The 21,785-nt window shown below is 48.3% G+C and overlaps 2 protein-coding genes across 5 annotated transcripts in view; one reads left to right on the top strand and one right to left on the bottom strand.

The window, feature by feature from the left end:
• HNRNPR (heterogeneous nuclear ribonucleoprotein R) overlaps nucleotides 1-21,785 on the top strand; it is a 667,870-nt gene that overhangs the window by 473,262 nt on the left and 172,823 nt on the right. The gene's annotated exons all lie outside the window — the stretch shown is intronic.
• On the bottom strand, nucleotides 121-10,809 carry PTAFR (platelet activating factor receptor). Of its 2 annotated transcripts, XM_075060793.1 has the most exons (6): nucleotides 9,699-10,809; nucleotides 8,634-9,073; nucleotides 7,279-7,454; nucleotides 3,758-3,888; nucleotides 2,736-2,862; nucleotides 121-1,983 (listed from the first exon to the last, which is right to left on the bottom strand). In XM_075060793.1, exon 6 carries the CDS (start codon nucleotides 1,919-1,921, stop codon nucleotides 818-820), a length of 1,104 nt encoding a protein of 367 aa, XP_074916894.1. In that variant the 5' UTR covers nucleotides 1,922-1,983; nucleotides 2,736-2,862; nucleotides 3,758-3,888; nucleotides 7,279-7,454; nucleotides 8,634-9,073; nucleotides 9,699-10,809; the 3' UTR covers nucleotides 121-817. The 2 variants fall into 2 exon arrangements, with proteins under 2 accessions (XP_074916894.1, XP_074916895.1); XM_075060794.1 differs by lacking the exons at nucleotides 2,736-2,862; nucleotides 3,758-3,888 and having other exon boundaries at nucleotides 9,699-10,808.

The raw sequence follows: 21,785 nt of genomic DNA, 5'->3' as shown, positions 1-21,785 counted from the left end.
CAGAAAATAGACTTCAAATAAGCAACCAGCTACATTACTTTGTTTCCAGCAGCACAAGCTTAGGGACAATAGCCATTCCCTCTTTATAATCTCATCTATAATAAATAAAAGCTATGATGATGAAGCATTAAAACCCCATTTATTTGCTATCTTAACTCCTATGCTGGCAATCATCCTCTGTCACTTGGAGGTTTTCAGTTGATATTTGGTCTCTGAAAGATATGTGCTAGCTCAACCAGAAGTTATTGGGCTGGGTCCACGAATAAGGTGACATTCTCTAGCCGGTGACATGCAGGAGGTCAGATTAGATAATGGTCCCTGGTGGCCTTAAAATCTATACATACGGATCCCAGGGATTGGGGGAGCTAAGGCTGAGGTTTCCAGCACATCACCAATACCCATCGACTTTCACAGACCCCCCCTTCTCCTCAGCCTGGTAACTTGGATCAGATCGCATAGAATCTCTGTCATTCGTAAGGGTGAGCTCTCTTCATGGCAATTCTCTTGCTTTCCAGTGTTAAAGTGCTGACAGATCACACAAGGAGATAGGAGGAGGGGGAAAGACACAAAGTCAATGGCATTTTTCTTCACAGAAAAGAAAAGAAGCTGAGCTGTGATTAGTGTCCCATGAAGCATCAGTATGTGTCAGAAAGTGCCCTGCTGGGTCCCTATTACTCTGGTTGCATTTGTGGATATGGGGATTGAATGCTCATATTTCCTCTTCCTGATGGAAATGCAGAGATCTGGCCCACTGATGTGTCCCCCTCCGGCCTGGCTCAGTGAGAGGAAGCTGATGACACAAGCAGCCCAGCCTTGCTCAGTAGGAGACAGGGCTATATTCATTTCTCATGGGCTCGGTGGGGAGCTCATTGATGGGCACCTCAATTGCTGTTTCAGTGGTTTGCCTGGAACACTTGCGACTCCCTTTCATGCTTTTAAGATTCTCTGAAAGGTGCTTCCTGAACTTCTTGGTGAGGAAGCAGTAGATGACAGGGTCCAGCATGCAGTTGGTGCTCAGCAGGCACAGAGTCACCTGATGGGCATCATTGATCTGCTGGCGCAATGGACAGTTTTCTTTCTGCCACAGCTCTAGGACTGTCAGGGTCCAGGGGAGGTCAATGAGATGGTGAGGTACAAAGCATATGATGAATACAGCGAGGACAGTGCATACCATCCTGAATGCCCTCTGCTTGACACGGGTGCTCTTCTGCAGCTGCACTGACTTGGTCAGCAGTGTCCTGATAATGAACAAGTTGCACACCAGTATAAACAGGAAAATAAAGACAAAAATAATGACTATGACAATGTGGATGGCGAGGATGGGCACAGTGTTGTCAGCGGTGTTATAGCGCTCGAAACACCGCTTCATGGTGCCATGGTTAATCTCCTCCTCATTAGTTCCATCGCCAATGAGGTAGTACAAAGCACTGCTCACTATCACCATCCAGATAGCTGCAGAGAGGAAGATACCCCTTCTCCGGGTGGGGAACTGAGCAGCTGTGATGGGCTTGGTCACTGCCTGGAATCGGTTGTATGTGATGACTGTCAAAAAGGCGATGGAGCAGTAGGTGTTAACAAAGAACAAGTAGCCGGCCACATTACACAGGAATGTAGGCATAATCCAGTTTCCTTGGTGGTGATAGTAAACGATCCACAGGGGCAGTGTGATTAGGAACAGCAGGTCAGCCACTATCAGGTTCACCATGAAGATCTTGATTTCGTTTAGTTTCCTCCAAGCATAAACCCGGCAGAAAATCCATAGCACATAGCAATTGGCAATGAAGCCCAGAATGAAGATGAAGCTGTACAAGATGGTGAAAAGGGGGTATCTGAACTCAGAGTCCACCCCGCATGAGGTGTTAGCGGACACGATGGTGACACTCAGGGGTGAAAGAGTGCTAATTCCCCCCTTTGAAGACATTGTGTCACTGACCCGATTCTTCCAAAGCAGAAAATTTTCTGTCTTCTTCTTTTCTTCTTATTCTAAGAATACAAAACATATGATAACAGCATGTAGGACCACTGCCAAGCCCCAGAGCCACCTATCTGTTCTCAGCTCATATCCTCTCTGACTGCAGGAGTTCTCCAGCGTTCCTCTGTGCACACTCACCCCTCTGATCTCACCTCTGTCTCTTCGACCTCAGACACCCACCCTGCTGTCTGCCACACCCACTCCGCTCCTTCCTCTTCTCAGTATTACTCCTGTTTCATACCCACCTACATCCTATGCCCATTTGCTCTGTGGTCCAATAGTTATTACTGGAAATCAGATGTGTTTCCTAATGTCTCCTTGGACACTGGTCATATCACAGGACATTAGGCACCACATAAGCCATGTTCTTTAAAATACAGAATGGCTGGTCACCCTATGAGCTCATATCTGCCTAACTCACCTACCCCTCCAATCTTAGCCTCTTTCCCAGAGCTGTGTGGTAGGGAAGTTGCTCTTTAATTGCTGCTGGCCCATCTGACTTGCACTGAACATAAGAACATAAGAATGGCCCTACCAAGTCAGACCAAAGGCCCATCTAGCCCAGTATCCTGTCTTCTGACAGTGGCCAATGCCAGGTGCCCCAGAGGGAATGAACTGAACAGGTTATCATCAAGTGATCCATCCCCTGTCGCTCATTCCCAGCTTCTGGCAAACAGAGGCTAGGGACACCATTCCTGCCCATCCTGGCTAATAGCCCTTGATGCACCTATCCTCCATGAATTTATCTAGTTCTTTTTTGAACCCTGTTATGGTCTTGGCCTTCACAACATCCTCTGGCAAGGAGTTCCACAGGTTGATTGTGCATCACTGTCCCTTCTCTCATAGGTTATTTCCTCTCTTTTCTCATTTACTGTTGACCAAGCAACAACCTATTGCCACATAAACACAGAGAAATCAGAATCATTACTTAATCACATATAGTATATGGGACAGTAGGCCCAGTGAGGTCCATTAGCTCCACCTCTAAGAGCTCACCCATTTCTTTGAGGGAGGGATGTGTTTGTATAGGGACATATACTGAGTTTCTTGTAACATGACTTTACTGTATAAATATATCCTGCATCCTGTGAGCTATGATGCCTGCTGAAGCAACCAATGCATAATCAAAGACCCTGATGGTGGTGCCCAGCCCTCTCCCCGCACCATCTCCAGGGTGCAGTGTGGTGTACATGCCCCATGAAATAGATCCATTCCATTGCAGGTTTTACTGACAAGCAGCCTGTGGCAGTGAGTGTGTTCAAAGCCTTTCTACAGCAGTGCTTGGAGTTTGGGCACCGTTGCACTCTGGAAAGGCCCTGTGGAGTCTCTGCTGACTTATCAATGGAAGGAGAACATACAGGAAACTAATCTGTCCCTAATGCCTCACCAGGAGCCGAGTGGAAAACACAAACAAATGCCCCTGTTTTCCTCACAATGTCACCTTGCCCATAGAGCACCTCTCAAGAGCAACTTGCCTATCTCTGCTAGAAGACCCCTGGCCAGGGAGGGGGAGGGCCCCAAATGGGAAAGGGGTAATTCCTAGACTTCCAAGTTGAGGGAAAGTTTGTAGGTTGGGAGATTGGGACCTGTTGAGGGAAACTGCAGAGAGAAGCTGTATGGTGCCAGCTGTTGCTCAGTCAGGCTGCTCACTCAGTAGCAGCACTGAAGCAGCCCTTAATTGACAGCCATCAGAGAGCAGAGGGAAGTTACTGCAGTGGCTGCAGCACCTGGCAGCACAGAGGGGAGTATTGCTAAAAGAGAGCTAGAGGTTCGTTCCAAACTCACCTATTGCTTCCAGAGGAGTCCATCAGCCTTGACAGTCAGGACAGTGTTCCTGCCCTGGCATGTGCAGAGGGCTCTGGATTGAGGTGATGCTTTTCAGTGCTGGTTAACCTCTGAGCCTGGTCTTCCCCACCCTGTTCAGTAAAGGAGACTTTTTGTGTCTTTGTTCCAATCCAACCTGTCTGCTGCACCCAGAGATTCACTCATGAGGCTGCTGCACTGTATTTAGTAGCCTGGAGATGTCCAGGCAGAATCATCATGTGCTAATTTAAATCAGATCCAGACATCATTCCAAGCAAGGCCACCTCCTGGCCTTCCTTCCCCAATGCGGTTGGGGTAGGGGTCACTATTCAAGCAAGGGGCAAGAGGAATCATCTGGAATACACACTTTGGGGAAATACAATCAAATCTCTGTCTGCGTCAACCAGGGGCTTTGAAGTTGCTTCTCTCTGTACATCCCTCCATCTAACCTAGGATTGGAGTGTGGAGACTGAATTATACTCTCTCCTGGAATGACCCCTCTAGGTCAGTGTGTGCATAAAGCTGCCCATGCTGTGACTGAGAGATGGGACTTTAGGCTCCTGTCTGGCAAACCACCACCATCTTCCAATTAACAGTGAGTGGAGGTTGATGCTGAATGTACAACAAACCTTTTGTATTAATTATACACAGCACCAAGGAGGCCAGCATTATGCACTGTAGTACAGAATATATGGGAGAGTACAGCCTGCAAAGGAATTGTTACCAAGTTCCGAGCGGCTTCCCGCTCCTAGTGCAACACACTTGCTCTAACAGAAAGGATTTCTCTGCCTATTTAATGCAATAACCATGGTCCTGTCTCTTCACACATCCTGTAGGCTAGTCCAGGGAATGAGCATTGCAGCCCAGTGAATGAAGCACATTCAGGCCATCCTGGCTCACCGAGTGTGCATCCCAGCATAAATGGACAGATCCTCGGCTGCAACCAAGGCATTTAGTGCAGCTTTAGGAAGTCAGGTTAAGAAAGTCGCTTTAAATTACCTTTCTGTTCCCCTTATCCAGGGGCCATCCTGGTCCCAGTTCCAACTCCAGCCTGAAGGCTGCTCTAATTTACAATATTGCCCAGCAGTCAGGGATCCATTGGGCAAGAAGGAACTCTGGGGATAGACCCTTTGCCAGGAGGGGTTTGTGCCATAGGAACCTTTGCACCAGCATGACAAGTGCACTGGAGGGTCTGCCCACAGCAGGCTGTGTTCCAGACTGAACAGATATTTCTAGCTCATCATGTGCCTAGCTCCACTCAGTGTGATCTAGGCTTGGATTGGGCACCAGGCTGGGAGTGGAAACTGGGGTTCCATTCCCAGCTCTGCCCTGGACTCATTGTGTGACTCAGGAAAAATCACAGCATCTCTCTGTGCTGCCATTAGTTTCCCCATCTGTAAAGCAATGTTAAGTGCTACACATACTTATGTGTTCTGGGGAACTATGCCTCACATATTCAAGTCCCAGGAGTACCTGTCCTGATGGAACGTCTAACACTCCCATCCCAGCGATGGCTGGGCCAGTGGATCTCAGCCTGGCCCAGTGAAGAGGTGTCCCAGCACAATGTGCCCAGTGCATCCCAGCTGCATACTCATTTCTCAGCACAACATGTTCTGCAGGTCCTGGTACAATGTGCTGAAAGTGACCCAGCTGATGTACACATGATCAACTAAGTCCCTCTGGCCTACTCAGGAGAGCTGAGAAGGGGTGATTTCACTCCAGAGGTCAGACTCTTCTCTTACTGCACTAATGGCTGAGGATGATGTTGGGGCACTATTCTGCTGAGGGCCCTGACGCTAGAATGAGATGTAAAATGAAGCACTAATTGCTTGTGATCATTGAAGATCCCCTGGCACTTTTCAATCTGGGTATGAATTCCAGTGTTGTGATGAAGTAGAGAAACTGCCAGTCAGAACAGCAGGGGTTAAGGAGAGTCTTTGGGCCCAGCTAGCTCCGCCCTGCTATCCCTGCAGACAGTGCCAGGCCTGGAGAGGAGAGGGCTGACTGCAAAGAGGCAGGAGCTAGCTGCCTTGCTACCCATAGGCACAACTCTGTGGGTGTTCCGGCCCTGGAGCACCCACAGAAAAAAATGTGCAGCTGCTTAACACCCACTGACAGCCTGCTCCTTCCTTCCCAGCGCCTCCCGTCTGCCGCAATCAGTTGTTCTGAGGCATGCAGGAGGCACTGGGGGGAGGGGGAGAAGTGGGGATGGGGTGTGCTTGGGGGAGGGGACGGAACTAGGTGAGGAAGAGGCGGGATCAGGGCTTGGGGTAAAGGGTGCAATGGGGGCAGGGCCTGGGGCTGAGTGGAGGTTGGGCAAAGGAAAAAGACGTCGCCTGTGTCTCTATCTGAGGGGAAGGAGCTCTAGCCTATCAGCCAAGGCAGCCACCTGGGAGAGAGCCAGGTATCTTCCCAACCAAGGGAGATTGTGAAGGGGACCTATGTACCCAGCACCCCAGGTAACTGACTGAGTGACCCCAGAGACATTGTGAGGCTTGCCCTCACCAACCCGCAGCTGCCCTGCCCAAAGGAGCTGTGCAAGACCCAAGACAGATCAGCAAGCCTCTAAGCAAACTGGACTGGAGGGGCCACACCCCAAACTGAACAGACTGGTAGGACATAGCCCAGGGCAGTGCATTTTGACTCCCTGCTTGGGGCTACCCCTCCCTCCATCCGACCCCCCCATCCTCCAGTTCAGAGGTTGAAATGCACAGGGCTCTGGGCTGGGACCTGGTGGAGAGGGAGGGCCTGGGTCCCTCTGCCCCCACTGGCTTTAAAGACTGAGACTCCTCAACCAAGTAGGAGGCTGAGAGCTCTAACCAGCCCTCAAAGCCGCCTGTTACAGATGTCTTGGCTAGATTCCAACCTGGGTAATTAGTTCTGTTTACCAAGAATTCCCCCAGCAGCTTTAGTGGGGGTCCATCGTTCTCTCTGCTTCTTCCTGTAAACTCTTAAGTAATGCTGCTGCTAAGAGCTCAGGCCAGAGGTGACTGCATTTCAGCCTATAAAATGCTCTGGGATCCACTGGGATGAAAGGTGCTCTCTCACCCATTGGCTTCCCTCACCCATTGGCTAACAATAAGGGAAGGGTCATCACTTAGGCATTGTTATGTTATACTCTAAAATCGGAAAGAGCATGGCCAAAACCAGGAAGGAAGGCAATACCTCTGTCTCCAGGACAAAGATACTTCATGTTCATTCAGTGAGCTCCAATCACTTGACAAACAAGGCTGAGCGTCATTAGTTCCATTTTATACTAGGGGAACTGAGCCACAGCAGGGAAGCCACTTGCCCAACATCAGGCAGTGAGCCAGTGGCAAAGCTAGGAACAGAGCCCTGGTCCCTTGATTCCCAGTCCACTGGGCCATGTTGCCCGAGTACATGATAGACAATAGCATGGCAGCTTGGTACAGCAATCTCACCCAGGTAAACCATTCTAAGAAATTCAGGCTAGAATGCAAATTCCATATGAATAGCACTAGTGAAAGCTAGTCCCTGCTTACCAGAGTTGAATGGATGCAGCGTGATCTTTCCAAAGCCAAACTTTGAAGAGCACTGGCATATTCTGCTTGCTGGGTCTGCTTCCAGGTCCTATCCATCCCAGCCTCTGGCTGCAGCCTCCCCACACACACAGTTCTATTGATCAGAATTGCAGAACTGAAAGGATTGCAAAAGCTTCCTGCCAAGTCATTAGAGAAGAGGAAATGTCATGTGATAGCAGGGCAAAGGAAAAGAGAAATAAACTAAAACATAGGGGAAAAGCAAATTGACAGCAAAGACTGGGTGTCCCTGAAAAGCCATTAGCGTAGCATTTCATCAAAGGAACTCTACTTCTAATGGCTGTGTTCCTGAAAGAGATAGGGACATCACAATTCACCTCTGCAGTCCAAGTAGGAAACCGGTCGCTTGTCTGTGGTTAAGTCAGGAGGCAAACAGCACTTGAATGGCATCTTTCCCAGCAGCAGGGCTGGCCAGTGCACAGGGTGCTTTTTCTTTACAGGTCCAAGAAAATTAATTGCTACATAAAATCTGGGATTTTTGATACACAAAGGCCACAGGAGCTGATTCTCCAGTAAAATAGTCAGCTCTGCATCTTTACACCAGTACTAAACAGGCTTAAACCTGGGGAACCCAGCCACGCTAGGACTTCTGTTTTGCAAGGGGATCCTCAGAAGTTGCTGAGCCATCCTAGCAGTTCCTATCCTACCCTCAATCAGGCACTGGTGTAGGGGTTAAGACTGGAGGAAAGAAGACATGGCCTGGGGTATCCTAGTGCCTGACAATCCCTAGCTCCCAGAACAGCCCTGGGACCATTGTCAGCCGGTACAACTTAAAGCAGCATTGGACCACTCTGTGTTGCTCTTGGGAACTGACTTAGTGGTTGACAGCCCCAAGATCAGGGCATCAAAGATGATTTACATAACAACCTAGGATCTGGGCCAGCGAATGCAAAGTTCTGGTTCCCATAGTCATTGTAACTGGACAGCAATCATAGACTCACAGGGTTAGAAGGGACCACAAAGGTCATCTAGTGAGTCTAACCCCCACGACAAGATGCAGGATTTGTTGTGTCTAAGCCATCCAAGACTGTTGGCTCCAGCCTCTCTTTGAAAATCTCCAGTGAAGGAGCTTCCACAACCCCCGAGGCATCTGTTCCATTGTCTTAATGCTCTTACAGTTAGGAAATTTATCCTGAGATTTAATCAGCTATGCTGTAGTTTGAACCCATTGCCTCTTGTCCTTCCCTCTGTGGCAAGAGAGAACAACTGTTCTCCATCTTTTTCATGGCAGTCTTTCAAGTATTTGAAGACTGCTATCATGTTTGCCTTCAATCTCCTCTTTTCCAAACTAAACTTACCCAGTTCCTTCAGCCTTTGCTCATATTACTTGCATTCCATCCCTTTGATCATCTTTGTCACTTGCTTCTGGATTCTTTCCAGTTTCTCTACATCCTTTCTATACATTGGTGACCAAAACTGGACACCGCACTTCAGCTGAGGCCTACCCAGTGCTGAGTAGAGTGGTACTATCACCTCCCATGACTTGCATGCTGTGCCTCTGTTAATGCAGCCTAAAATTGCTTTTGCTTTTTTTGCAACAGCATCATATTGCTGATTCATGTTGAGGTTGTGATCCACCACCACGCCCAGATCCTTCTCAGCAGTGCTGCTGCCAAGCCAGTTATCCCCCATTCTGTATGTGTGCATTTGGGTTTTCTTCCACTTTACATTTGTCTTTGTTGAATTTCATTTTCTCATCTACAGCCCAGTTCTCCAATTTATAAATTTAAGCTCTATCCTCTGTGGCAAATTGCCAATACTGTTCTGCTGGGTCTCGCGCTTTCTTTTCTCTGGGGTAGGTTCAGGGTGCTATTGCTTGCCTCTGAACCAGTTCTTAATTACTCCTCTAGTGTCCTTGGAGGAGGGGAGTGGAGAGGGAGGGACCTGGGCCCGCCCTCTACTCCAGGTCCCAACCCAGGGGCCCTGAGGGTTGTGGTGAACCACTTAAACTAGCAGTTCCTTCCCCTGGGTTACTTCCCTCTCCTACCCTTCAGCTTGTGAAGGGCTTCTTGCCTCCCTTCTACACAAGCCTAGTGCCCCTTACCTAGGGTTTATTCTGGACTTCACAATCCACCGCAGCACTCCTCCAAACTTTCTATTTCTCTCTTATCAAACTCTTCTCTTCTCCAACTTCTGCAACCTGCACTCTGCTCCAATCAAACCTTCCTCCTTCAACTCCCACACTGTCTGACTGAAGCAGGGGTTTTTATCACATGACTGAAGTCAGGTGCTCTAATTGGAGTCAGGTGCTCTAAATGGCTACAGGTGTTCTAGTTAATCTAAAGCAAACCTTCCTCCCTTGGCAGGGAATAAGGCCCCCTGCTAACACTCTCATGCTGCCCTCTGGCCATGCTATATCACACCTCTCAAATGTCAGCAACTTCCCACCCCAGCTTTGTGTCATGTGCAAATTTGATCAGTATGCTCTCTATTCCCACATCCAGGTCATTAACAGAGATTTTTAACAATACTGGACCCAGAACAGATCCCTGTGGAACCCCCCTGAGACCTCCCTCCAATCTGACTTCATTCCATTAATAGTTATTCTTTGTTTGCGATTGTTTAACCAATTATGTGTCCACTTAATGGTAATTCTGCCTGTAACAGAAAGAGAGCCTGAGATATAAGCCCTTGTATCAAAGGTCCGGTCTGTAGCCTGAACTAAAGTAGTGGTCAAGCCTTGCTAATATAAAGCAAAGTTAGTAAGAGACATGCTGTGAGCAGAGTCAGGCTCTGCCTGCATTCAGACTCACAGGATCTGGCAAGAACAGGGTTGGTATTACAAAAACACACATTCCTGAGAAATGCTGGGCACAGGACACTCACACAAACGCTTCCGGAAGAATCGTACCAGAACACCCCAATACCAAGTATAGTACAAACACATGCCCCAAGGATGATACAAAAATACACTGACCTCGTCTTAGAGATAAGGTCAGGATGACAGTGTGATGGATAGATATGTTTTGATCGAACCAACACGTACAAGGTAATGGGTGGTAACTAACTACATCAGAGGGTGGTAACTGACCATGTCAGAGGGGCAATAGATAACTTGTTTGTATCAGTGTATAAAATGGAGTCTCAGACTGGAAGTGTCTTTGGCTGGCCGGGGGGCAGTGGAAAGTCCTGCCACTGACTGAGCTGGTCCATTGTGATGGCCATACATGTGTTAGTGATCCTGTAGAATCTACGGGATACTAGGACCGTGCTTCATTAACAATAAACCTGGCTGGGTGCCTTAGCTACTAAACAAGTCTGTGGTTATTGGGCAGTTTGATCGGAACCTGCTGTACGGGCTATCTGGCCAGAGCCAGTGCAGCATGCAGAGAGAACACATACACGTAGCCCACATCTGATGACACTGCGTAAGCCCACATTTCTCCAGCTTACTTATCAGAATGTCAAGTGAAACTGTGTCAAAAGCTTTCCTGAAATCCAGGTATATTATGTCCACTGTGTTCCCCCTATCCTCCAAACCAATTACCCTGTGAAAGAAGGAAAGCAAGCTGGTTTGGCATGATTGTTCTTGGTAAATCCATGCTGGCTGCTAGCAGTCACCCCTTCATCCTCCTGGTACTTGCAAGATCCCAGCAAACTCTCCGTGTTTGCTTTGCCTCTGTTCGCTGCTGTAATGCATACACACATTGTGGTGTTAAAGTCTCTCTAGAGGTGACTGGAGAACAGTGGGCCAACACATTACTCAAGAGCTCACTGGGACTAAAGGTCACTATGGGTATGTCTACACAGCATTTTGGAGCAAGCCTCCCAGCTTGGGTCAACAGCCTTGGGCCTGGTCTACACTACAAGTTTAGGTCGAATTTAGCAGCGTTAAATCAAAATAACCCTGCACCAGTCCACACAGAGAAGCCATTTACTTCGACATAAAGGGCTCTTAAAATCAATTTCTGTACTCCTCCCCTATGAGGGGAGTAATGCTGAAATCGACATTGCCAGTTCGAATTAGGGTTAGTGTGGATGCAATTCGATGGTATTGGCCTCCGGGAGCTATCCCACAGTGCACCATTGTGACTGCTCTGGACAGCAATCTGAACTCAGATGCACTGGCCAGGTAGACAGAAAAAGCCCCGCGAACTTTTGAATTTTGTTTTCTGTTTGCCCAGCGTGGAGAGCTGATCAGCACAGGTGGCCATGCAGTCCGAGAATCGAAAAAGAGCTCCAGCATGGACTGTACGGAAGGTAGTGGATCTGATCACTGTATGGGGAGAGGATTCCGTGCTAGCAGAACTACGTTCCAAAAGACAAAATGCCAAACATTTGAAAAAATCTCCATGGGCATGATGGAGAGAGGCCACAATAGGGACTCACTACAGTGCTGCGAGAAAGTTAAGTTGCTCAGACAAGCGTACCAGAAAGCAAAAGAAGCAAATGGATGGTCCAGTGCAGAACTACAGTCATGCTGCTTCTACGCTGAGCTCCATGCAATTCTAGGGGGTGCTGCCACCACTACCCCACCCCTGACCGTGGATTCCGAGGAGGGGGTACTCTCAGCCATGCCTGAGAATTTTGAAGATGGGGAAGATGAGGAGGAGGAGGAGGACGAGCTTGTGGAGAGCACACAGCACACCGTTCTCCCCAACAGCGAGGATCTTTTCCTCAGCCTGACTGAAATAGCCTAACTCTCCCAAGGCTGTATCCTGGACCATGAAGCCGGAGAAGGGACCTCTGGTGAGTGTACATCCAAATGCACATTCTACCACCATTCTGCACTTGCTTAGCCTATAGTTGAAGAGCTCCTGACTACTGTCCAGGCTGCCTGTGTATGGCTTCATGAGCCATGGCATTAAGGGGTAGGCTGGGTCCCCAAGGATAACTATAGGCATTTCAACATTCCCAACAGTTATTTTCTAGTCTGGGAAGTAAATCTCTTGCTGCAGCCATTTAAACAAACTAGTGTTCCTGAAGACGCAAGCGTCATGAATGCTTCCCGGCCATCCCAAGTTGATGTTGGCGAAATGTCCCTTGTGATCCACCAGTGCTTGCAGCACCATTGAAAAGTACCTCTTGCGGTTTATGTACTGGCTGCCCTGGTGCTCCAGTGCCAAGATAGGGATATGGGTTCCATCTATTGCCCCACCACAGTTAGGGAATCCCATTTCCACTATGACCTGACATGTCCCAGAGTCACTATTTGGTAGCAGCAGCTCGTGATGCTTGGCTACTCTTGCATCACAGCAGCCCCAGTAGATTTGCCCTCGCAATGTGTCCTACTGACCGATGCTGTCTGGCGTTGCAAGCTTACAGGGCTATCCCCACTCGCTGTGAACTGTGAGGGCTGCTCTCATCTTGGTATTCTGGTGCTTCAGGGCAGGGGAAAGCAAGTTACAAAGTTCCATAAAAGTGCCCTTACACATGCAAAAGTTTTGCAGCCACTGGGAATCGTCCCACACCTGCAACACAATGTGGTCCCACCAGTCTGTGCTTGTTTCCCGGGCCCAGAATCAGCGTTCCACAGCTAGAACCTGCCCCATTAACAGCATGATCTCCAAAGCGCCGCAGTTTGAGAGAATTCTGTGTCCATGTCCTCTTCACTCTCGTCACAGCGCTGCCGTCACCTCCTCCTCGCCTAGTTTTTCAGGTTCTGGTTCAGCATAAACTGCACAATAATGGGCGAGGTGTTTACAATGTTCTTGACTGCTGTGTTGAGCTGAGCGGGCTCCATACTTGCCGTGCTATGGCGTCTGCACTGAAAAAAGGCATGAAATGATTGTCTGCCATTGCTCTGATAGAGGGAGGGGCGACTGATGACATGGCTTACAGGGAATTAAATTTCACAAAGGCAGAAGCTTTGCATCAATAAGAAACACAAACAACTGTCACACAGAATGGCCCCCTCAAGGATTGAACTCAAAAGCCTGGGTTTAGCAGGCTGTTGATTTCACAGAGGGAGGGAAGAGCAAATGAATACAAAACAAATCTGGTCTATTTCTTTTTTTGACCCACTCCATCTATCTTTTACATCTTAGGCTGGCAGCAGACAGTGCAGTATGACTGCTAGCCATTGTCATCTCCTGAGCACTTAGCAGAAGATGCTGCATTATGACTGCTAGCCCTCAACATCTCCTGGGCGCTCAGCAGAAAATGGGAAATATCTGGCTGAGTCACTCCCATCTCTGTAGGATGATGATGGCTTTCAGTCCTAATGCACCATCTGCTGCCAAAAGGCAATGAGCTGCTGCTGTGTAGCAATGCAGTCCCACATCTGCCAGCACCCAGGAGACTTACGGTAACAGTCAGCTGTGCGGGCTCCACGCTTGCCGTGGTGGTGTCTGCACAGATAACCCAGGAAAAAAGGCATGAAACGGTTGTCTGCCGTTGCTTTCATGGAGGGAGGGAGGGAGAGGGGGGCCTGACGACATATATCCAGAACCACCTGCAACAATGTTTTTTGCCCCAATCAGACATTGGGATCTCAACCCAGAATTCCAATGGACGGTGGAGACTGAGGAAACTATGGGATAGCTATAGGATAGCTACCCACAGTGCAACACTCCGGAAGTCGACACTAGCCTCTGTACTATGGACACGCACCGCTGAATTAATGTGCTTAGTGTGGCCGCATGCACTCGACTTTATACAATCTGTTCCCAAAATCCGAATTTTGTAAAATTGGAGTAATCCCATAGTGTAGACATATCCTTGAGCTTGCAAGGCTCATGCTAGTACTCTAAAAATAGTGTCTAGACAGCATCCCCCCTCCACACACACACAATCCACAGTATTATTAAACTGGTGCCCCATCCTCTATTGAAGGCATTCCCCTGCTGGCACTGCCAACCCGTGTATCAAGGGGGCACCCACCACCCCCACATTGCTGACACACACTGAGCTTCGTACACAGCAGATGCTGCGGCAGTGGCTCAGGGCAGGCTTTGTGCTGTCACATGGAGGCTGCATCTTGCTGGAACCCCCAGCCCACCTGCAACCCCTAGACACTCCTGGCTAACCACAAGCATTTTGACAGGAAGTACCAAGCAATAAGAACAACAACAATAATACAAGTGTGTGTGCATGACAGAGTGTGTGTGTGTGCACACATGCACGTATGTATGTGAGTATGGGAGAGAGCCAGTTCGTGTGAGAGAGACAGAGAGAGATTGTGTGTGTGTGACTGTCGGGGGGACTCTGTAACAGTGTATGTTGGGGAGTGTGAGACTGTGTGTGTGTGACAATCTGTATTATGAGAGGCAGAGTGTATGTGGGTGTGAGAGCCAGTGTGTGTGCGAAAGAGACTCTGTGTGTGTTAGGGAACTGTGAGAGTGAGCACACTGTCACTTTAAGTCCCCTCCCACTCACTGACTGGCGCAGGCAGGCAGGTTCCAGGGAGGGACTCTGCTCCGGGCAGCATTGGGCAGGGGCTGCACCGCTCTGGACTCCCCAGGGCTGGGTCGGCAGAGCCGGAGGCTGGAGCCCTCAGCCGGCCAGCTGAGGGCTGAGGGAGGGTTGGGGTGAGGTTGAGGAGAAGTCCTCCAGCCCAGTGTGTGGGAGGGCCCAGAGAAGAGAGGATTACAGATGAGGCCAGTGAGGGTGGTGCCCCAAATTTTTGGGTGCCCTACGCAACTATGTATGCCTAGGGACGGCCCTGCCCACCCCTCCTGCTGCACTCCAAACCCCTCAGCCTCAACCAAGAGCCCGCACCCCCATCTGGAGCTCTCCCCCACTCCTGCACCCCAACCTCCTGTCCCAGCCCAGAGCCCCATCCTGCAAACCAAACCCCTCATCCCTGGCCCCATCCCAGATCTTGCACACCCAGCCAGACCCTGCACCACCCTGCAACCAACCCCCAGCCACGAGCCCCTTCCCGCATCCCTGGCCCCACCCCAGAGCCCACAGCTCCAGCCAGTGCCCTTACCCTCTCCCAACCCCAACCGAGTGAAAATGAGTGAGGGTGGGGGAGAGTGAGCGAGGGAGGGAGGTGGGATGGAGTGAGGGGCCTCAGAGAAGGGGCAGGGACCGGGTAAGGGTGTTCAGTTTTCTGCAGTCAAAAAGTTGGCAACCCTAACGTCAGCTGCAGCTATGAGTTCTGCTGGAAACCAGGCCCCAGTCTAGGGGTTTCACATCTGTGTGTCATTTCTGGAGTGCCCAAACTCCACGGGTAGCTGGGGAATGCTGGCCATATTCTTCCCAGTAGGAGACTCAGTGTCTTGGACAAGCCCTTCCCGTGAGAGCCATTTACCTGCACGTATGCACTGGGCCCACAGCACAGACACCTGGAGCCCAGCTGCCTTCCCCTTGCTGTGTGTGGCCCAGGCATCCAGCTGCCAGACTGCCAGTATACCAGGAGCAGTGAGGAATCCAGCAGAACTGTCCATGCGGCAAGTTGTGAGAGCAGCTCAGGTGCTTTCCAGCACTAGCGACCTGTTTAGTGTGTCTGAAAATCTGCACACAGATTGTTAATGAGCCAGTACATGTCAGGGTGGGAGGGGGCTGTGCACCACTGCCTGTCACTGGCATCAGGAGACTGGGAATGGCCCAAGCTGTGAGAGCCTGTCCCAGGCCTTTCCCCAACCCCCTGACATACAGAGGTGTCTGATTGTCTCTAGCTGGCCACAGAGGAACAGAGATGGTGGCAGCAGCCTCACTGTGGCACTGTTTGCCTTCTTGGGCTTGACTGAAAGAATCAGAGGTGTCATTCAGATCACACACCTCCAGGTGCAAATTCAGAGCTGCATCTTTGGGAGTTTCTGCAAGCACCCCTGACTAGCTCGCCTTCCCCATAACTCACTACAGATCCTTTCAAGCAAGAGAAGGGCTCACAGGATAGTAAATGTGACTCGAGGGCTGTCAAACATGCATTGGCACAACCATCAAACTGAGAACATGACTGAAATGTGGAACGCCTGGCTTTTGTTATACATTCCCCCATAATTGACAGGCTTTTTAACTACAGAACTTCTTCAGGGTGTTTTCTGACTGGCTGTTACGTAAATTAAGCTGTCATGGGATAAAAGGGAAGGTCCTTCCATGGATTGAGAACTGGTTAAAAGACATGGAACAAAGGGTAGGAATTAATGGTAAATTCTCAGAATGGATTGGGGTAACTAGTGGTGTTCCCCAGGGGTCAGTCCTGGGACCAATCCTATTCAATTTATTCATAAATGATCTGGAGAAAGGGGTAAACAGTGAGGTGGCAAAGTTTGCAGATGATACTAAACTACTCAAGATAGTTAAGACCAAAGCAGATTGTGAAGAACTTCAAAAGATCTACAAAACTGGATTGGGCAACAAAATACAAATGAAATGTAATGTGGATAAATGTAAAGTAATGCACATTGAAAAAATAACCCCAACTATACATACAAATATGATGGGGCTAATTAGCTACAAGCGAGTAGGAAAAAGTCTTGGCATCATCGTGAATAGTTCTCTGAAGATGTCTACGCATGCGCGAAGGCGGTCAAAAAAGCGAACAGGAGTTAGGAATCATTAAAAAGGGATCGAGATAAGACAGAGAATATCTTATTGCCCTTATATAAATCCATGGGACCCCACATCTCGAAACTGTGTACGATTGGTCTCCTCACCTCAAAAAAGATATCCTAGCACTAGAAAGGTTCAGAAAGGGCAACTAAAGATTAGGGTGGTAAGAGAGTCCCATACGAGGAAAATTAAACAGGCTAGAGCCTCTTCAGCTTGGAAAAGAGAGACTAAGAGGAATATGATAGAGTATATAAATCATGAGTGATGTAGAGAAAGTGGATAAGAAAAAGTTATTTACTATTCCCATAATACAGAACTAGGGTCACCAATGAATTAATAGTAGCATTTTAAACAAAGAAAGAAGTTCTTCTTCAACACAGCGCACAGTCAACTTGTGGAACTCTTACCCAGGAGGTTGTGAAGGCTGGGACTATACAATATTTAAAGGGAACTGGAAAATTAATGGTGGCTAAGTCCATAAATGGCTATTAGCCAGAAAGGATAAAGAATGGTGTCCCAGACCTCGTCTTATCAGAGGATTGAAGGATGCAGGAGAGAGATCACTTGATCATTGCCTGTTGGCTTCACTCCCTCTGGGGCACCTGGCATTGGCCACTGTCGATAGACAGATACTGGGCTAGATGGATCTTTGGTCTGACCCGGTACGGCCTTCTTATGTTCTTATGTTCTTATGACTGTACAAATTCAATTGATACAATTTTAAAATGAGAAAACTAGAAAAATTGATAGCATTATATGCAACCATGACTCTCTTCCGCCCCCACCGCCAGGTCATCATCAGGATTTGAATCCAAGACATTCAGATCCTTAGCACACATGTTTACTAGGGGAGGACCTTGGCCTCATGGTTAGAGCAGTGGCTGGTTAGAGAGAATATAGCCAAGCTCATAGATTTGGCACATCTATTATGACAATTTCCCAACTCAAAAAGTGTTGCATCTGACACGGGGGGGTGTGTATGTCTATATTAGACTTTATCTTCACAGCTAAAGAACTGATCATAGAACTAAAAATTAATGGTAATTTAGATACACATGATTGTGATTTGATCACATTTGTAATGTGCAAACAGAAAAAAGTCCAAACCAGTGATTTATGTACCTGTTGCATTAAAAGTGTCAATTTCAAAAAGTGGAAAACAGTTATGAGCCAATTCAGCTGGAAGTAAGAATTTTATCAGAAAAATGTGAAAGATAATTGGCAATTGCTTAAGAATACTTTACTATATGCCCCAAAAGCCACAATCCCACAACTCAGGAAGAAGGCCGTGCTAATTAAAAAACAGACCAAGTTTACAGGGGAAGTGAAGCCAGTTATTTAAAGCATATATAACTAATAGATGAATGGAGAAGGTGACAGTAATGAATATAAATCAGAAGCTAGGAATTGCAGAAAATTGATAAGGCAAGCAAAATAACACAAGGCAAAATCTATAGCCAGTAGAGTTAAGAACAATACGAAGGCATTTTAAAAAGTAGTAAGATCAGAAAGAATCCTAACAATGGTGTGATGGGGCGTATCAGCCCCTTCGAGGCTTCCTGCTGGAGGCCCTGCAATCCTACCATACCCCGCCCCAGGTAGGGCTGCTACCTTTCTTACTGCTGGTAACTGGATGCCCAAGGCCCTGCCTTTTCTCTGCCTCTTCTCCCAAGGCCACACACCTGCTCTGCCTCTTCCCTCAAGGCCCCACCTCTCCTCTGCCTCTTTCTCTCCATGTCCTGCCCCCATTGCTCACTCCTTTCTCCATCCTTCCTCATATCGCTTGCTGGATTGTCTCAAGGAGCCTGCAGTCTGGGACCAGAACAGCAAGGAAGGGTGCTTGTTGCTGCTGACAGGAGCTCAAGAAGAGAAACAGAAGACAGTTTCTGGTGATCCTTGCATTCAGCAAGGAGGAGGAGGATTTGAGAACCTCAGCCCTGAGTCAGGGTGAAGAGAAAGGGGCTACATGGAAAAAAGGCCCATGGAATAGCAGAAGCAAATGGAAGGAAGCAGTATGTGGCTGCTGTATGTAGGGTCCCTGGGCTGGCACCCAGAGTAATGGCTGGGCCATGGTCCCTCCCCCTACAGCCTACTAGCAAAGTGACCTAAGCCCCCAAGGGGGACAAGGCTCTGTTTGGAAGCCCAAGTGAAGACAGTTTTGTTGAACTCTTTGCAACTCTGGAATGGGACTGAACTTGAGAGACCCAGCTGGAGCGCTGGGGCAGTGAAGATAAAGAGGCTCCAAGCAGAAAGCCCCCCGGGGTCAGAGCTCTATAACAGGGCAGGGAAGGACAAGCAAAGTCCTGCTTTCCACTTTAAACTAACCCTGCTGCTATTAATAGGTCCTGCAGGGAGGTTTGCTAATCACACAGAAATTTCAAGTTCAGGCCCCAATTCTTCCTGACCTCAGAACAGCTCAGCCTTAGCATTGCCATGATCAATGCAGTGTACGTGATCAAAGCATTGTACGTGATCAAAGCAGTGTACAGTATTACAAAGGCCGAAATTTCACAAATTATGAGTCAGACCCTGCTTGGAATTCAGACTCTACTGGGAATTGTGTGATTATGGGAGATTTTAATTTCCCAGATATAGACTGGGGGACAAATGCTACTAATAATAGTAGAGCCCAAATTTTCCTAGACTTGAGAGCAGACAGGTTTCTTCACCAAACAGTCACTGAACCAACAAGAGATGATGACATTTTGGATTTGGTACTGGTGAGTAGTGAGGAGCTCATAGAACAGGGGAGGCCAACCTGAACCTGAGAAGGAGCCAGAATTTACCAATGTACATTGCCAAAAAACCACAGTGATATGTCAGCAGCCCCCAATCAGCTCCCCCACCCTACTCCCAGCTCCACCCCCCTCCCTCCCCGCACCTCCCAATCAGCTGTTTCTTGGCGTGCAGGAGGCTCTGGGAGGGAGGAGCGAGGGCACGGCAGGCTCAGGGGAGGGGATGGGAAGGGGTGGAGCACGGGCGAGACCTGTGGCAGAGCCAGGGGTTGAGCAGTGAGCACCCCCCTGCACATTGGAAAGTTGGTGCCTATAGCTCCAGCCCCGGAGTTGGTGCCTATACAAGGAGCCGCATATTAACTTCTGAAGAGCCACATGTGGTGCCGGAGCCACAGGTTGGCCACCCCTGTCACAGAAGGACTGGTTGTAGGAGACAACCTTAGTTCGAGTGATCATGAGTTAATTCAGTTTAAACTAAACGGAAAGATAAACAAAAATAGATCTGAGACTGTGGTGCTTGATTTCAAAAGAGCAAATTTAAAAATTAAGGGAAGTAGTTAGGGACGTGACTGGACTGAAGAGCACAAGGATCTGAATGTGAAGTAGGCTTGGAATTACTTCAAGTCAAAGTTGCAGAAGTTATGTGAAACCTGCATCCTAAGCAAGGGGAAAAAATTCATAGGGAAGAGCTGCAGCCGAAACTGGGTGGGATAAAGTACAACGCAGTTTTACAAAAGGTAGGTCGTGCCAGACCAATCTGATCTCTTTCTGTGAGAAGATAATTGATTTTTTAGACAAAGGAAATGCAGTAGACCTAACCTACCTGGATTTCAGTAAAGCATACAGTTCCACATGGGAAATTATTAGTTAAATTGGAGAAGATGGGGATTAATATAAGAATTGAAAGGTGGATAAGGAACTGGTTAAAGGGCAGGCTATGATGGGTTGTACTGAAAGGTGAACTGTCAGGCTGGAGGGAGGTTACTAGTGGAGATCCTCAGGGATCAGTTTTGGGATCAATCTTATTTAACATTTTTATTACTGACACAAAAAGTGGGAGTGTGCTAATAAAATTTGCAGATGACACAAAGTTGGGAGGTAATGCCAATATTGAGGTTGACCAGAATATTATACAAGAAGATCTGGATGACTTTGAAAACTGGAGTAATAGAAATGGGATGGAATTTAATAGTGCAAGTACAAGGTCATGCACTTAAGGACTAACGCAGAATTTTGCCCCATAAACTGGGGACATATCAGTTTGGAAAGCAATAGAGGAGGAGAAAGAGCTGGGTGTGACGGTCAGTCACAGGATGACTATGAGCCCCCGTGTGATGCGGCAGGCAAGGGATTTTCGTAGAGATAGCAAAGATACCATCATAAAGGCACTGGTGAGACCTCATCTGGAATACTATGTGCAGTTCTGGTCTCCCATGTTCAAGAAGATGAATTCAACAGAAAACAGGTGCAGACAAGAGCTATGAGGATGATCGAGGATGGAAAACCTACCTTACGAGAGAGACTTAAGGAGCTGCCTTCTGTAGCCTAACCAAAGGCTGAGGGGAGATAATGATTGCTCTTATAAATACACCAGGTGGAATAAATACCAGGGAGGGGAAGTTTAAGTTCTGTGCCAATGGTGCACAGGAGCAAATGGATATAAACTGGCCCTCAATAAATTTTGGCTTGAAATAGGCGAAGGTTCTAACTATCAGAGGAGGGAAGTTCTGGAACAGCCTCCCTGGGGAGCAGTGTGGGCGAAAAAACTAACTAGCTTCAAGACTGAGCTTGCTAAGTTTATGAAAGGGATGCTATGCTGAGACAATGGCATGTGGCCCATCTGCCCCTGCTAGTAGCAAGTATCTCCGGCCATTAGTGGAAGAGCTGGGATAGGACTGGTCTTGGCTTGCAGTTCATTGTCCTTTCCCCTTGGTGCCAGGGAACTGTTTCTCATTTGGCTTCCCCAATCTTTGTGGCAGTATTGTGAGTCTGCCTGTAGCAAGGGCCAAAATCACATTATGATAAATTTGCAGAGCGAGTAAACTGTCATTCCTCTAGCAAGCGGTTAGACTCATAGACTTTAAGGTCAGAAGGGACCAATATGATCATCTAGTCTGACCTCCTGCACAAAGCAGGTCACAGAATCTCACCCACCACTCCTGGAACAAACCCTTACCTATGTCGAGTTATTGAAGTCCTCAATTGTGGTTTGAAGACCTCAAGCTGCAGAGAATCCTCCAGCAAGTGACCCATGCCCCACCTGCAGAGGAAGGC

Source organism: Chelonoidis abingdonii, chromosome 25, assembly GCF_003597395.2.
Source record: "Chelonoidis abingdonii isolate Lonesome George chromosome 25, CheloAbing_2.0, whole genome shotgun sequence".
In the NCBI taxonomy this organism is placed as follows: domain Eukaryota; kingdom Metazoa; phylum Chordata; order Testudines; family Testudinidae; genus Chelonoidis; species Chelonoidis abingdonii.
The sequence above is the reverse complement of the archived record's forward strand: the minus strand, read 5'-3'. Positions and strand labels throughout refer to the sequence as shown.